This window comes from Mustela putorius, unplaced genomic scaffold (genome assembly GCF_011764305.1).
Source record: "Mustela putorius furo isolate JIRA1106 unplaced genomic scaffold, ASM1176430v1.1 tig00003845_pilon_pilon_pilon, whole genome shotgun sequence".
Lineage (NCBI taxonomy): Eukaryota > Metazoa > Chordata > Mammalia > Carnivora > Mustelidae > Mustela > Mustela putorius.
Window position 1 is genome coordinate 54,604,601 of NW_025421998.1, and position 16,367 is coordinate 54,620,967.

A 16,367-nucleotide genomic window follows, 5' to 3' on the forward strand; every position below is an offset into this window, starting at 1 on the left:
TCATATCTGGTTCTTAGACTTAGCTTTAGACTTCATTAACTTCTGTTTATTTACTGTTAAGCTAGAAATAAAGTTACTGAAAAATCAGGATTCTGTTACTGTTACTTAGTAGGAAGGGGAAAATAGGTACTGGGTGGAACAGCCAGGGATCTCTTCCACAGTGGTTAACTGACCTTAATATGTTGGATTCTCTCTTTGTCAATGGCTTTAAATGTTATTTGGGTATTCTCCAATAGAACTTCTATGGAACTTCCAACTTCATGGAATCCCGCATCTTTTTCAAGATGTGCAGTTTCAGTCTGCGGTTCATTTACATTATACTTGTATTGTTCTGTTTAACATTGTAACACAAGAGAGACTCATCAAGAGTGACTGACAAGGGCAGTTGATGGGAATTGGCAGAAACAAACTGGTCTGAGCCAGAAGAAGAATGTTTGAGTGGGAACCAATTTTTTAAATGTTCTTGTCCTTTAGTGAATATTATGCTGTGACTATTTTTGCTTCCCCATATGATCTTATTACTTTGGGAATCAAAATAATGTGTGCCTCAATGACAGGGACCCTTCTGTACATACCCAGGAACATTCTTACAGGAAGTTGAGAAAGTGGTGAAATTAGAATATCTGAATTCCAGTTCCCGCTCTGCCACTAATTAGTTTTGTGATCTTAGATAAATATGATTTAGGTCATTTCATCTTTCCGTAGCCTGGCAGCTAACTCTATACATAGAATAGAGTGGGGGTTCTTCAGAGCCAGCAGCCTCAGCTTCTTATGGAGCCTTTCCCTTCACCATCCTTGCAGTCATTTTTAGCCTTTTGTTTTTATAGTAAACTTTCCAATGAAGTATAGGAATCACTGAAAGGATACAAATCATAAACATGTAGCTCAATGAATTATTGCAAAATAAACACATCACCACCAACAAGAAATAGAACATGAAGAGGATACCAGAGGTCCCCCTTTACATTCTTCTCAATCACTACCCACCTTCCAAAGGTAACCAGTGTTTCAACTTCTGAGCCAGAAGAAATCATCATAGATTTTTTTTCCCTGTCTTAGAACTTATATAAATGGAATTATACAGTATATATATTGTATATATATATATTGGGTATTGGTTTCTGAAAGCTAACATTATTTTTGTGATATTTATTATGTGGTTCTGTGTAGCTCTAGTACATCCTCATTGTATTTAGTATTCCATTGTATAAATATACGACAATTTATCTATTCTATCATTATGGACATTTGAGTTATTTCTCGTTTAGCACTATGAAGAATAGTACTACTTTTTTTTTTTTTTTTAAAGATTTTATTTATTTGTCAGCAAGGGAGCACAGCAGAGAGAGCAGCAGGCAGAGGGAAAATTAGGCTCCCTGTGTAGCAAGGATCCTGATACGGGACCGGATTCCAGGACCCTGAGATTACAACCTGCGCTGAAGGCAGACACTTAACCAACTGAGCCACGCAGGCATCCCAGGATATACTACTTTGAACATTTTTGCATATTTTGCTCATGTGCACGTGTATGCATTTCTGTTGGGAAATACCTAAGAGTGGCGTTGTGGAGTCATAGGTTATGATATACTCAGCTTTAATAGAAATTGTTATTTAGTGTCCAGGGCTGTGGCAGTTTACACTTAGGCCAGCTGTGTATTAGTTTTTTACTCTACATCCTTATCAAAACTCAGTATTGTCAGTCTTTATAATGTTAGTCATTCTAGTGGGTTATAGTAGCATCTTTTTTTTTATAAACATTCTGTTTATTTATTTGACAGAGAGAGATCACAAGTAGGCAGAGAGACAGGCAGAGAGAGAGGGGGAAGCAGGCCCCCCGCCGAGCAGAGAGCCCGATGCGGGGCTCGATCCCAGGACCCCGAGACCATGACCCGAGCCAAAGGCAGAGGCTTAACCCACTGAGCCACCCAGGCACCCCTAGTAGCATCTTATTTAATTAGGTTGAGCACCTTTTTATTTCCTTAACTTTTTGTTTAGATTAATTTTATTACCTGATAAACAACAGAAGAGCTCTGCAAAGTGGGGCTAGGTCATAGTCACTACTTTTCATACCTAATTGCTTTGGCTCTTGTGTTAATGAAGTCTAGGAGACCTTAAGGGTCAGGAGACTCAGGAGACCTTCCTGAGTACCACTACAGTTTACAGTTGCCTCATGTTAAGTGAATTAAAGCATAATTAGAATTTAAAAGCTTATGTTAAAGCCCTACTGAGAATTATGTGAGAGAACCAGAAAAGCTGATTTAAGGATTGGATGCTGAGCAGTCAGGTGGGCTTACTTACTAAGTAAAATGACTCAACTTCTGTACACTCAGCTCTTCAAGATTGTAAATTACTAGTAGTCATTAATCTTTACACGGTCTGTTGTGAATAATCCAAACCTTCTGCCTTAAATTCTGAATAATAGAAACAATTCTTGAGCATTTATTTTCAACCAGCCATTCTGCAATGTGTTTTACATGCTTTGTCTCATTTTGTTTCTCCCAACAGCTCCCACTGACAACTCCCATCCTCCAGACCTTCCTATTTTTAACTCTCCACTGTCTTCTTCTTTCTGTCCACTTAGGAGATAATCATCTCTCTCTTCATTCCCTTTCCAATGCCCCAGGCTTTCATGACCTTCCATCCTTTTTTCCCATCCATCTGATAAAAAGCATCAGTGACTCTTTACCTTTTTTTGTGCAAGGTTTCTAAGCACAGCTGGAAAATATCCCATTACTGGGCAGTTCTTTCCCAGGTAAGTCCTGTTTTCCTCTACAAGTATCTATACCTCTCTCAGTATCTATACTTTCAGTATATCACCCCTTTTTGATACCATAAATAAATAGAAGACATTATTTTAGAACTATCTAACTTTTAAATTTCCACCACAAAATCTATATACTTATTTTGACAGTTCTTAATTTTTTTTACAGTGAAGGAGCTGCCTCTTTCCATCTAAAGCCAGTACTTTCACTTGGGCTTTGGCTCCCTCAATATTAGCCTAGTCAGGAAAGTTATACTGTTGGTTATTCCATCTCTATTGAGCATCTTTAACTTCTCCTTCTCTATCAGAGTCTAGCATTTAGGCATGTTTTAACTTCTCTGGTTTTTAAATTAACCATCCAGTCCAGTCTACCCATTCTTAGTTTCAACATTCCTCTATAAATAATACCTCTCTCCCTGCTGTTAAAGCCAAAGGGTGGGTAGATTCACTGCCCCCCCCTCCCCGTTTTGGCTCACTATTGACTTACTCCTCTAGCTCAGTTTGGCTTTCTGACTCCTCCGTTTGGATGAATGCTTACTGAGACCCACTGTATGTGGGGTCTAGCAAAATGCCTAGCATATATAGGCATTTTGCTAGATTCTGTAGTTGCAGTGATGAGCAAAATTAGACAGTCCTTGCTCAGGTTTTAGTCTAGTAGGAGAGTGAGACATGAGTCAAGCAATCACACAAAAGAAATGTAAAATTGCAACAGTGGTAGTAGGTATTATTAAAGAGAAGAATGTGATACAGTGAGGGGTTGGATGATTTGACCATCAAATCAGAAAGATTTCCCCAAGGAACTGGTAAATGAACGGAGAGCTAAAATAAGAGTACATGTTAATTAGCACCTAAGGTAGAGCCTCTTAGGTAGATGGAACAACAGATGCAGAGGCCCTGATTCAGAGACCTACTTACCATAGAGTGGCAAGTGCAAGAGGCTGATTAAAGACCAGAGTGGCTGGAGCACCAAACATTAGGGGGAGGATGGTGTAAGATGAAACTGGAAAAGTAGCTAGAGACCTGCCCATGCACAGTCTCCTAAGTCAAGTAAGGGGATTTGCCTTTATTCTAAAACTCCTTCAGATCTGTGTTGTGCAGGTGAGAGAAGGAGGGAGACAGTTGGAAGTCAGATTATCTTGAGGAGCCAATTGAAACAGTCACTGGAGAAATTTGGCCCTGAAGGAAGTAGGGAAGTAAAATGAAGTTCGTTTGGTTTTATTTGTTTCAGTTGGAGAGATGTAAGTGTGCTTAAGAACTGAAAGGAAGAATTCACTCAATATGGAAAGAGCTCAGATGTCCACTGACAGATGAATGAATAAAGAATATGAGAGATATATAATGATAATGTGACGTATATATAATGTAATGGAATATTACTTAACCATCAAAAAGAATGAAATCTTGCCATTTGCAATGACATGGATGGAACTAGAGGGTATTATGCTAAGCAAAATAAGTCAGTCAGAGAAAGACAAATACCATATGATTTCACTTACATGTGGAATTTAAGAAACAGTTGAACATAAGGGAGGGAAAAATAAGATGAAAACAGGGAAGCAAACCATAACAGATTCTTAACTATAGGAAACAAATTGAGGGTTGCTTCAAGGGAGGTGGGAAGTGGGGATGGGATAATTGGAGGATGGGCATTAAAGAGGGCACTTGAAGTAATGAGCACTGGGTGTTGTATGCGTCTGATGAATCACTAAATTCTAACTCTGAAACTGATAATACAGTATATGTTATCTCAGTTGAATTTAAATTAAAAAAATTTTAAAAAGAATGCATTTGAGGTGTAGTGCTTGAATGTATATGAGACAGAATGGATAATTGATAGATGATTCCTGAGATGAGATCTAAAGTAAAGGTAATTAATCTCTCTTGGAAGAAGGACATTTTCTCTTCTATAAGAGTGGGAAGGAAGAGAGGTTGGTATATAGGTATGTTTGGAATCAAGAGAATAAAGGAGTTTCTGTCCAGAGGCCTTTGTTCTCTCTAAAAATGGTAGATGAGATCATCCACTAGAATGAAGGAGGAAAATGAAGCTAGAGGTCGAGGCAAGTAATTTTTGTGAAGGATAGAATTGGTAGGATTGCTGCCAGTATTTTTGAAGGTTTTTTGAGGTTTATTATTATGGATTTGTAAGGAATATTTATTCTTAACCAGGGTTTCAAAGCCCTGTCTGATGTGATCCCAATCTATTTCAGTCAGATTTCATACCACTCTTAGCCATTTCAGTCCAGGCACCTGTCTCCCTTCAAAGCCTGAAATGTACCGATGCCTTTTAACTCTTTCTCTCCTATTCATGCTTCAGTTCTTACTTTAATACCATTCTGGATAGAGAGTATCTGATAGACCTAGCTTGGGTTGAGTGCTAAACCTTTGAATCAGGTATCTATGCTAAGGAGAACAAGGTCTTGTAGCACAAACGTGATCTTGAAAGACTCATGTACTGAGACCATTTCCTGAGAGGGGAGAACTCCAGTGAACATATACTACAAAAATTCATATTGTTGGGGTGCCTGGGTGGTTCAGTGGGTTAAGCCTCTGCTTTCAGCTCAGGTCATGATCTCGGGATCCTGGGATCGAGCTCAGTAGGGAGCCTGCTTTCCCCTCTCTCTCTGCCTGACTCCCTGCCTGCTTGTGATCTCTATCAAATAAATAAATAAAATATTTTTAAAAAATTCATAGCATTGAAATAGCCAGCATATTAAATATTTTAGGCATAATAATATAGCATACAATTTAGTTTCATTCTGTTAAACTGTCAAAAATGTGGTTGATTAATATTTAAGAGAGACAGTCTTAAGAATATGCCATCTATGCTAAATCCCGTAAATTCTATACTTAATGTAAAGTTAACATGCTGGCAAATGGTGTGCCAGGATTAAATGAGTTCATTTTGCACTTAAGTTGAATCACACTGTAATATTATAGTGTAAACTTTTATCATGAAAAATTATTCTAGAGTCGTTTATGGGGCACCTGGGTGGCTCAGTTGGTTTTAAGTGTCTGCCTTCAGCTCTGGTCATGATCCCAGGATCCTGGGATCGAGCCCCCCATTGGGCTCGCTGTGAGGTAGGAAACCTGCTTCTCCCTCTCCTTCTGCCTCCTGCTCATGCTTATGCATGCACGTGCGCACTCTTTCTCTCTCTCTGTCAAATAAAATATTTTTTAAAAATAAAGTGGCTTTGTATCTTCTATAAAATTTTTTAGTACTGTTGCCTTTCTTTAGTCACTCATTGCTGTGGGAAGCAGTATGCAATAGTGGAAATAACATGGATTTTGGAGTCAAACAGATCTGGGTTTGAATCCTAGTTCTGTCTTCTTACTAATTGTGTGACATTGGGCAAGTCACAACTTCTTAGACTTTTATGTTTGTATGTGCGCAACAATGGCCATAATATTATATTGACCTACCTTACTGATGTTGGGGATAGTGAGACAGAGAAAGTGAAAACTTTTTTTTTTTTTTTAGATTTTATTTATTTATTTGACAGAGAAAGATCACAAGTAGGCAGAGAGGCAGGCAGAGAGAGAGAGGAGGAAGCAGACGCCCCGCTGAGCAGAGAGCCTGATGCGGGGCTCCATCCCAGGACCCTGGGATCATGACCTGAGCCAAAGGCAGAGGCTTTAACCCACTGAGCCACCCAGGCACCCTGAAAACATTTTTTTTTTTTAATTTTGTTTATTTGAGAGAGATCACAAGAGCGGGGTGAGGGGCAGAGGGAGAAGCAGACTCCCCACTGGGCAGGGAGCCCAGTGCTCAATCCCAGGACTCTGGGATCGTGACCTGAGCTGAAGACAGGCGCTTAATCAACTGAGCCACCCAGGTGCCCCTGAAAATTCTTGATAAATTATTCAGTATTGTCATATAATGTTAGTATTGCGATTATCACAATGAATCTCCTGGAATTCTTGGTTACCAGCAACCAAAATATGTTCTCTCTTAAGCCAAAATAATTTATTGCAAGAATATCAGGAGCTTACTGTATTGATCATAGACTGGAAGAGGAGCAGAAATGGCAAACAAGCAGAAATCCTGGCATTCTCTGTTAGATAGGCTTTGGAGATTCTGTAAGCAATTATAGTGTGGGAAAAGTCTTGACTATTTGCTGCTGCTGCTGCCACTGCCATAAAAACAATTTTTCCACCATCTTTCTATTATTTGCTCAAAATTCAGAATCCTGAAAGTAGGTAAATAATTGGCTGGCCTTAGATTCTTTGCCAGGTTTTGGCTCTGCTGAGTAAAGAGAAGAATTAACTGGGGCGCCTGGGTAGCTTAGAGGGTTAAGCCTCTGCCTTTGGCTTGGATCGTGGTCTCAGGGTCCTGGGATCAAGCCCCGCATCAGGCTCTCTGCTCAGCGAGGAGCCTGCTTCCCCCTCTCTCTCTGCCTGCTTGCTTGTGATCTCTCTGTCAAATAAAATCTTAAAAAAAAAAAAAAAAGGTAAATAACTGACTCTTAACTTCCATATTGCCCTCTTACCAACATAGTACATAAAGAGGAATTTTTCCAGAAATGGGAGCTTGGGGTTCTAATAGGCAGGAAATTGGATGCTAGATTGCCAGAATCCATTAAAAAAAAAAAAAAGTCATCAGGTTTTTCACTTAACTATATCTGACTTCAAGATTACTTGGTGATAGGGCGCCTGGGTGACTTAGTGGGTTAGGGCCTCTGCCTTTGGCTCAGGTCATGATCTTGGTCCTGGGATCGAGCCCCTCATTGGGCTCCCTGCTCACTGGGAAGCCTGCTTCCCTTCCTCTCTCTCTGCCTGCCTCTCTGCCTACTTGTGACCTCTGTCAAATAAATAAGTAAAATCTTTAAAAAAGAAAAAAAAAAGATTACTTGGTGATATCCATTCCTTCTATAGTCATTTCAAAATTCTGAGGCCTAATTCTTAATAGAGTCTTTACATGATTATGGAGGGGAAAATTTCATAGTTAAAACTTACATAAATATAAGAGCAAGGATGAAAATAAAAATAGAAGCCTCATTCATTTTTATTATTTATTTGTTAATATTTTTATTATTCATAATTTTTCTTTTTTTCTGCCTATTCCTATTCTTTAGGACCTGCAGTTCAGGGTTCTTTATCTGATGGTATGACGTATTTCTTTATTCCTAGGTGTCTTGAACCTTTGGTCTTGCCTGTATAGGGTCACTTTAGTCTTTCATTAACATTTATTCCTGGATTTAGTACCAGCAAGGGGCCTGGAATTTGGTTTTACAGTACTTATAAGCAGAGTAGTTAGCCTATTGCTGTTTGATGGATGCTGGCAGAAGACATGAGACTCCTAGGTTAGAGACAACATATTTGATTAGTTAGAGCACAGTATCATGAGCTTCCACATGTATGTGTCAGTTCCCCTTGCCCCACAAGTACTGTGAGGGTGACCCACTGGGGCCCAGATGGATGTTATACACACAGTGGGTTTGTGTTGTAGCTACGGAATGAACACTGAGCTTAAGGAGTCTGTCATTTTATAGCAAACAGTAAGCAAGCCTATTCTTTACTCCTATAGGGAAGACTATCTTATCCCTTATCGTTGCTTACTGCCAACATAACCCTGAGAAATGGCCCATGGCATGTCCAGGAAGATATGTAGGAATTCAAGAGAACCATAGAGGACTCTTCTCTCCCAACAAGAAGGTACCCAAGGGGATCCCCGAGCTCCAGTTATCCTCTGTCCCATAGAGAAGAGAAACCTTTTTCTTTCTCCTTCAGGTTCAGGCAGCTAACCAAATGTAAAAACTTTTGTTCTTTCTATCCCGTGCGAGGAGAATGACAAAATGCCCAGTTGTAGCCTTAACTTCTAATTCTGTAAAAATATTACTCTGTCACGTGGTCAAAGCATTCTTCTTTTGGGTCCTTGTATCTTCAAACTAGCAGAATCCACCTCCAGAAGGACTGATTGGTGATATCAGAAGCAAAATATTTGTGAGTGAATTGTTAAGCATCAGGGGAGCTTCTTCCATCCCTTGGTTGCCAGGCTAAGTCTGACTATGTAGAAAGTGTGTTGTCTGTGTAATTTTTTTTTAAAGATTTTATTTATTTATTTGACAGACAGAGATCAAAGTAGGCAGAGAGATAGAGAAGAGGAAGCAGGCTCCCTGCAGAGCAGACAGCTCGATGTGGGGCTCTATCCCAGGACCCTGCGATCATGACCTGAGATGAAGGCAGAGGCTTTAACCCACTGAGCCACCCAGGCGCCCCTGTGTAAATTTAAAAAAAAAATTTTTTTTTTTAAGATTTTATTTATTCACTTGAAAGAGAGTACAAGCAGGGGGAGAGCAGAGGGAGAGGGAGAATCAGGCTCCCCACTGAGCAAGGAGCCCCTCCCACCCCCCAATGTGGGACTCAACCTCAGGACCTGAGGATGATGACCTGAGCCAAACCATCTGCCCCTTGTCTCTGTAAATTATGTGAAATCACATCACTTGAAAATGGATTCTGCTGCTTAAAAAGTTTGAAAACCACTATTATAAGGCTTTTCCCTGAAAGGAAAAGGAGAATGGATATACATACACCCACACACATGGTGTGTGTGTGTGTGTGTGTATGTGTGTGTGTTTGTCTCTCTTTGTCCATCTGTATGTGGTATGGGGAACAGAGGGCAAAGGGGCTGGGGCTGGGAAAACATGTCTGACCTTCAGCCTCACCTAGGAGTAGGAGCTCATCTCTCTCCTACAAGTTTTGCTCAATGAGAGTGACGTTATCATCTGATTAAGCTAGAAGTCAAGACATTGTTTTATTAATGGTGCAATTATTCTTTTGAGATGTACATCTACTAAGATCTCCATCAGCTAAGGAGACTAGGTAAAGTATGTCTTATAGTGGACTTTACAGATGGATTTGGGCCCAGCCATCTTTTATTCCCCACTACAGGACATATGAATATGCAAATTCCAAAATTTAAATATTGGGGTATCCAGGTGTGAGATTACCAAGTACCCATCTATCAATAATGTGTTTTTTTAATATATATAATTTTTTAAAGATTTTGTTTATTTGAGGTAGAGAGTGCATGTGCTTGCACATGAGCCTGGGAACAGGACTGAGGAAGAAGCAGGCTCCATGCTGAGCGGGGAGGCCAGTACTGAGCTCTCAGGACCCCGGGTTCATGACCTGAGTCCAAGGCAGACACTTAATTGACTGAGCCACTCAGGCATCCCAGTAGTGTGTTTTATTATGTATTGTCTGGCTGTTAATCTTTATGTAAACTCCCTGATGAGAATCTCAGAAGGTTGAATAGTAGAATTCAGGTACCAAAGCCCTATCCCAACTCCCAACAGAAGTAACTGGACTGAGTAAATAAATAAGAATTTGTTTCCAGGTGTTTTGTGGTTTTTTTTAGGTTTTCTGTTTGGTTTTTGTGGTGGTTGTTGTTTTACCTGCACAGGGAGCATTTTGTCCTATCTTAAAGGCATCCTCTATCAATAACTGTTCTTCTGTGTATCTTCTGTAGACCACCTCAGAAAAGTTATTTAAATTTTTTCCTCCAGAAAGCTTTTTTTTTTTTTTAAGATTTTATTTATTTATTTGACAGAGAGAAATCACAAGTAGATGGAGAAGCAGGCAGAGAGAGAAAGAGAGGGAAGCTCTCTCAGCAGAGAGCCCGATGTGGGACTCGATCCCAGGACTCTGAGATCATGACCTGAGCTGAAGGCAGCGGCTTAACCCACTGAGCCACCCAGGCGCCCTCCAGAAAGCTTTTAAGTGAGTTGATAATCTATTAACTCCAGATTGGAAATTCACTTCTATTTCCCATCCCCAATTTTTCTCAACCAAGATTTCTTTCATGGCTCTCCAGATTATCTGCAGTGACCAACCAAGTGACAGCTTAAAACACTCCATCTAATTACATACTAGAAATACGAAGTCCCCCAAATTTGACTCCTATGAACCCATTCATTATTAAATTCCCATGTCTGTGATCTCCCTGTCAGTTAAAATTAAAGGCCCTTCCAAATATGTGCTCTCCCTTGTTTCTTACACCGCTCAGGCTCAGCTGGAAAGCATTAGCTTAAGTGTTTGGCAGATTCAGGGAAGCTTTCTTCAGTAGCTGCTGCCTGGGCTGTCTTTCATTGGAATATATTAAATTAGTTTAGCACCTCCAAAGATGAATTTCTCCAATTTCAAGGTAGTTGGTGCCACGTGTTTTCAGAATGTTGAAGGGTTCCTAGGGGTCTTAAGATTAGCACAGCATCATCTCCACCCCCACAAACCCAAAAAGATAACTCTACAATAAATAGTGCAGATATTGACACCTTACTATAAAGTCCTAACCTACATTATTGTTCCCAGGCTAAAACAACAGAAACTTCAGTTTCTAGGAAACAGAATCTTCAAAGAAAACATAAAGATGTCTGGGCTTTTTGCTTGCACATGTTTCCAGTCTGTGTTTGCTATCTATAATTTGCAGATTCTAAACTCAGGTGAGAGGAATCACTTATCCAGAGGCTAATAGAACACTTTACCATATAGGGAAGGAATTTTCATCCACGTGTAATAATACTTCACTGACATAGGATACCTTTGTTCTTGGAAAAATTTGCTAGGGGGATTTACCCAGCTACCAGGTCTTCTAGAGTCTCCCTTTTTCCCGTTGTCTGTTCTGCACATTTAAATCATAATTTTTATTTCTCTTTTGAAACTTATGTTCTTGACAACCCAGTGCTGAAATAGTTGAGTTCTGTGTAGTGACAAAGTATTTTCTTTTGAAAGACGAATGATCCACATTTGTAGCAGGCAGTCGTGCGGAGCAGTTAGTGCCTTTGCATTCTCTACAGTTCTGATCCAACTGGTTGTTCTTTATCCCTGTGTCCCCAATATGATCCTATCCTGTGAAATTCCTTTTTTCTACTACTAATCCTAACTCTTGGAGGGATCTTTTTTCCTTTCCATTTATCTCAGCAGGAGAATGACCTTTCACTGATTCCTCTAAAGCCTGTGGTCCCCATAGGGACCAATATGGCCTTTACAGTGTGCTTCTCAGGACCTTGCCTTTCCTCGTTATTTGAGTATTCCATGCTTTGGAAACTCAGTGGTAGCATATTCCTTTTTGTTACCTATATGTGTCAAAATGGGCTATGACTCTCTTGTCTGTTCCTTTCAGGCATCCCCACCTGAGTTGTTAACCTGTTCAAGTTGAATCCTTTCCTTTGTACATAATATAGAGCTAACATTGTTTAGATTAGAATACCTTCCTTACTTTTCCTTGTCTTTTGATTTGGGGCCCAAATGTTTGTTTTGCTTCTTTTCTTTAGTGCCTTTCTTATAGACGCTGTCACAGTGGAAATCAAGAGGTCCCGTGTGCTCAGGATTGATTCAGCTGCTGCCAACCTTCATACCCTCAGTAAAGTAATTCCAATTATGGACAGGTTCAGCCTCTCATTTAGGCTTGGATTATGTCTGGGTTGTTTGACCTTCCTTTCGTGTGACCTAATACTCTCCCGTAGGGTCTTTTCCCCACAGACTTCCCAGATATGTTCCACTATAGTATGTAACATTCCTGTCTTCCCATCCATGTCACCTTGCAAATTACATAATGGATGCACTGCTTTGTTGCTGATCTTCCTTTTCCAAAACTTTACAGATCTATCTGAATTTAATGTAATCACCTGTTAAAACTGTCTTAGTCTTTAAGGATAGTCCTTAATTATGTGTTTGATTTCTTACCTTTAGCTTTAAGAGAGCTCTACAACAAAAATTTCTTAGATCCAGGCTTTTTCTGAGAACCGTTTTAGTCTACTGCTGAATTTTGCTTTTCTTCTTCATATATCTCTTTGGCTTATATCACCTTACTTGAATAAATAACAGACTCTTTTTTTCTAGTCTCATCTTGTAAAGAGCAGTTAAAACAAACTATATCTCCTTTGCCTTTTAAAGCTGTTTGACCTAACTTGCCATGTTTCCCTTAAGGAAGAAATCCCCTTTTTCCTCTATTAATCTGGGTATCTCACTTTGTTTTTCTTTTACTTTCCCGTGTGCCTTACTGTGATTATGTATGTTTAAATCCAGTGCTATTTTTCTTGATTATCTGAACAGATAAGATTCCTAAGGCCTTTTTTTTCTTTTTTAAGATTTTATTTATTTATTTGACAGGCAGAGATCACAAGCAGGCAGAGAGGCAGGCAGAGAGAGAGAGAGAGGATGAAGAAGCAGGCTCTCCACCTAGCAGAGAGCCCAATGTGGGGCTCGATCCCAGGACCCTGGGATCATGACCTGAGCTGAAGGCAGAGGCTTTAACACACTGAGCCACCCAGGCACCCCTCCTAAGGCCTTTTTAATTTTTCTCTTAGCTTAGTTTATTATGGCTTTGTTGAGGCTTTCTTAGTATCTCAATCGAAGAAGATGATTTACCCCCATATAATAAGGGCTCCATTTCCCTTTATCTTTTCAGTGATTTAAATCCATCACCCAACTATAGTTGAATCTACTACAGTCTACTCAGGGATTTATATCCAGGGCCAACTTGAAATCACGCTGGGCAGGACTGATTGCAGAACCTTAATGACAAGCTACATAAATCCAAAGGTTAGTCATTCCTCAGTCCTCTTTTTGGGATATGATGAAGGATACAGTTTGGGAATAGAATTAGCTGCATGCCTCCTAGTAATGCCAGCACATATTGTTAAAAGTTAGAACCTTTTACAATGCTGTGGAGCTTACATGGAGACTACTGCCATTTGCAGTCCTATTTACCTGGCAAACACATAAAGAGAACAGGTCATTCTACCAACGCTTGCCTGAAATGATTGCCTGTTTTGAAGTGAAACCTTTCCCAACCAAAGGACTCATATCTGTAGGCACTAAAGCATCACCTAAATTTCTCCTTGTCTTCAGTGCATTGAATGTCTCTGCATAATGGATTTCAGCAACCCTCTTCCACTGTTGGTTCCAAACATTTGAGATGAGTTATGTTCCACTTTGGGGCAGACTTACAGAAGAAAATGAACCAGAAGGCCTAGCAGTGTGTGTGTGGTCAGTGACCTCTATTTTATTCTTGCTTGTCCTATAGAACCTCTTCCACAAGTGACATTGGAGAAAAGGACTGAACCTTCTTTCCCAGTACTTAACTTGCCCTAGAGAAGAGACACTATATTATGAGAGAGAAATCTGTTTCCCCTCAATGGGTAACAGTTATACTAATACCAATTTTTCAATTATCCATTCTCTTACCACTTTTTTTTAAAATTAGTAGACTTTGCTTTTTAGAGTAGTTTTAGGTTTACCAGAAAATAGAGCAGAAAGTACGGAGTTTTCCATTTTTCCTCTCCCCCTCCCAGTTTCCCCTACTGTTAACATCTTGCTAACACAAGTATGATACATTTATTAAAATTGATGAGCCAGTATTTTGTTACATTATTATTGACCACAGTTTACATTAAGGTTTATTCTCTGTGTTGTACATTCTGTGGATGTTGTCAGTTGTGTACTATAAATGTGTCCCGTTACAGTATCATAGGAAGTAGTTTCACTGCCCTGAACATTGCCAGTGCTCCACCTTCTGGCCACATTTTTGAAATAGTATCTTTATCATATATTAAATTACTGTTTAATGTAGATCCCTTACATTTCTTATGTTTATTTCTCAACATTTAATTATTTTGTTGCTGCCATGCCAGGTTTTTGTGGTTTTTTTCCCCTTATTTGTGTTTCCTTATGGCTTACTGCTCACATATAGGTTAGCTAATTGCTTTTTCATATTTATCTTATTTCTGTCCAGCCATCTTACTGACTTTTTTATTTAGTTCTATAAGTGTTAAGTTTATTTATCTTCATTTTCTTACTGATTTTGTTACCTAAAACCCCAAGTTCAGCTGCTCATTGCTCAAAAGCCAATACTTAAGAGACCAGTTTTGATTGGAAAGGCATATGAGCTTTATCCAGAAGGCTGACCACCTGGGGAGAAGGGAGACTTTTGTCTAAATACCAACTGAGGTTTTTACCTGGCCCAAAGATTTTTAAAAGCACTTTAGGGCAGTTAATCAGTAAAAAGGGAGTTCAGTGGTCTGTAACACTTCTTGACTGTGTGCAGACTCAATGGTACCAGCTACAGACAGACATAGCAGTGCTTGAAGGTTGCATATTGGTGCTCTGGTTCCTATACAAAGAAAGGTTTGGTTCATCAAGAGGGCTACAGGTGCTTGCTAAACTTAAATACTGGTAAGTTGTCTGGGGCAGAGGCAATTTTCAATTTGGCTAAAATTTTCAGAACAATAATTGATTAATAGTAGTAACAGTATATGTGTCTCTGTTTCAAATTTAAACGAGAATGCTTCTTTTGTGTCACCATTAAATGTGATGTTTGCTTTTGAGTTGAATCACCTTCAGCAAACAGATACATCATTTACTTTATTAAAGAGTATACAAGGAAATGAATTTTTAATTTTGCCTTCTATTGAAGGTTTTCTATGTGAAGTTTTTCTCTTTTAACCTGTGAATATCCTGAATTATATGAAAGAATTACTGTTCTTGAATGCTCCTTGCATTCCTAGAACAACGTTTGACTAATAACCCTGCTGAATTCACTTTGCAAATATTTGACAGATCTATAAGTAAGTCCCTAAAAGAAGAAAAAAGTGCACAAGTACAAAGAAAATGGGATTAAAATACCACCTGGTAGTTAGAGAAAAAAGAAGACAGCAAGGAAGCATAATAAATTATGTAAAAGAATATGGCTTCTGTAAAATGAAACATGAGTTATCAGTAATAAATATGAAGGACCTAAATCCTACTAAAAGTAATTTTAGATGGTGAGAATTTCACAGATTCACAAATATGTGCAATATATAAGAGACTAAAAATTCAAAAGCTGAAAATAACAAATACAGGTGGATATAAACAAATTGCCAGAGTTTATGTATTTTTTTCTTGTTCTATCCAGTGAACATGTATTGTCCAAAGGGTAGTTTTTGTTTAAGTTTCTCTTCATTTCACATAGGACTTGTTACCACAAGTAACAATCTGCCCATATTCTCCAGTGTAACCCAGATCTCTGTCTCTTCCCATTTTCTGTCTGCAGATAGACTCTTCCTGAGTGGAACCTCTTTCTTTAAGTTAGTCCCATCTCTTGTTGAAACCTGTTAGTCTACATAGTACAGTCAGATGTACCATTTGGATACAAAAGGTTCCACCCATTCCTTCCATAACATTAATATCCAGCTGGAGATTATTCTTAGCACTAAATTGCTGTGCAGAGAATGCTCTGATTTCTTTACCTTTCTAAAGTGCCTGTAAATCCATGCCACTAAAACTCACTATTACTGAGTATATATTTTGGAAAGGTTTTTCGCTGCCTTTCAGTATAGTTGTACATCTTCTGGAACTCTGTCAGCAGCCGTAGACTCCTCCCTTATCTAACTTTCTTGTTCTTCTGTCCAAATTCTTTTTCTCCCTCCTTTTCCTTCTTTTCTTTCCACCTTTTTTCCCTCTTTCTTTCTCTTGAGCAAGTAGATCAGCTTGTTTCGTTGTAACCAAATAGTTGACTTGGTTTTGCTACCTGGTATTTTCGGTATGGTATGTGGCAAAGTCACCTAAGAACTATGCCTACTCTGTACCTCCCCCACCAAATCAAAGGAAATAAAAATTGAAAAATTTG

General features: G+C 39.1%; 1 protein-coding gene across 5 annotated transcripts in view; it reads left to right on the forward strand.

Annotated features, from left to right (window-relative positions):
- The window catches only part of KLHL7 (kelch like family member 7), a 69,897-nt gene that overhangs the window by 1,905 nt on the left and 51,625 nt on the right, over positions 1–16,367 (forward strand). For 2 of the 5 annotated variants that reach the window (XM_004743345.2, XM_045062774.1), the window contains exon 2: positions 13,167–13,300. The exons of the other annotated variants lie outside the window; for them this stretch is intronic. In XM_004743345.2, coding sequence (XP_004743402.1) covers positions 13,277–13,300 — 24 coding nt within the window. In that variant the 5' untranslated portion in view covers positions 13,167–13,276. The remainder of the gene's footprint in view (positions 1–13,166; positions 13,301–16,367) is intronic. 5 annotated transcript variants of the gene reach the window in all.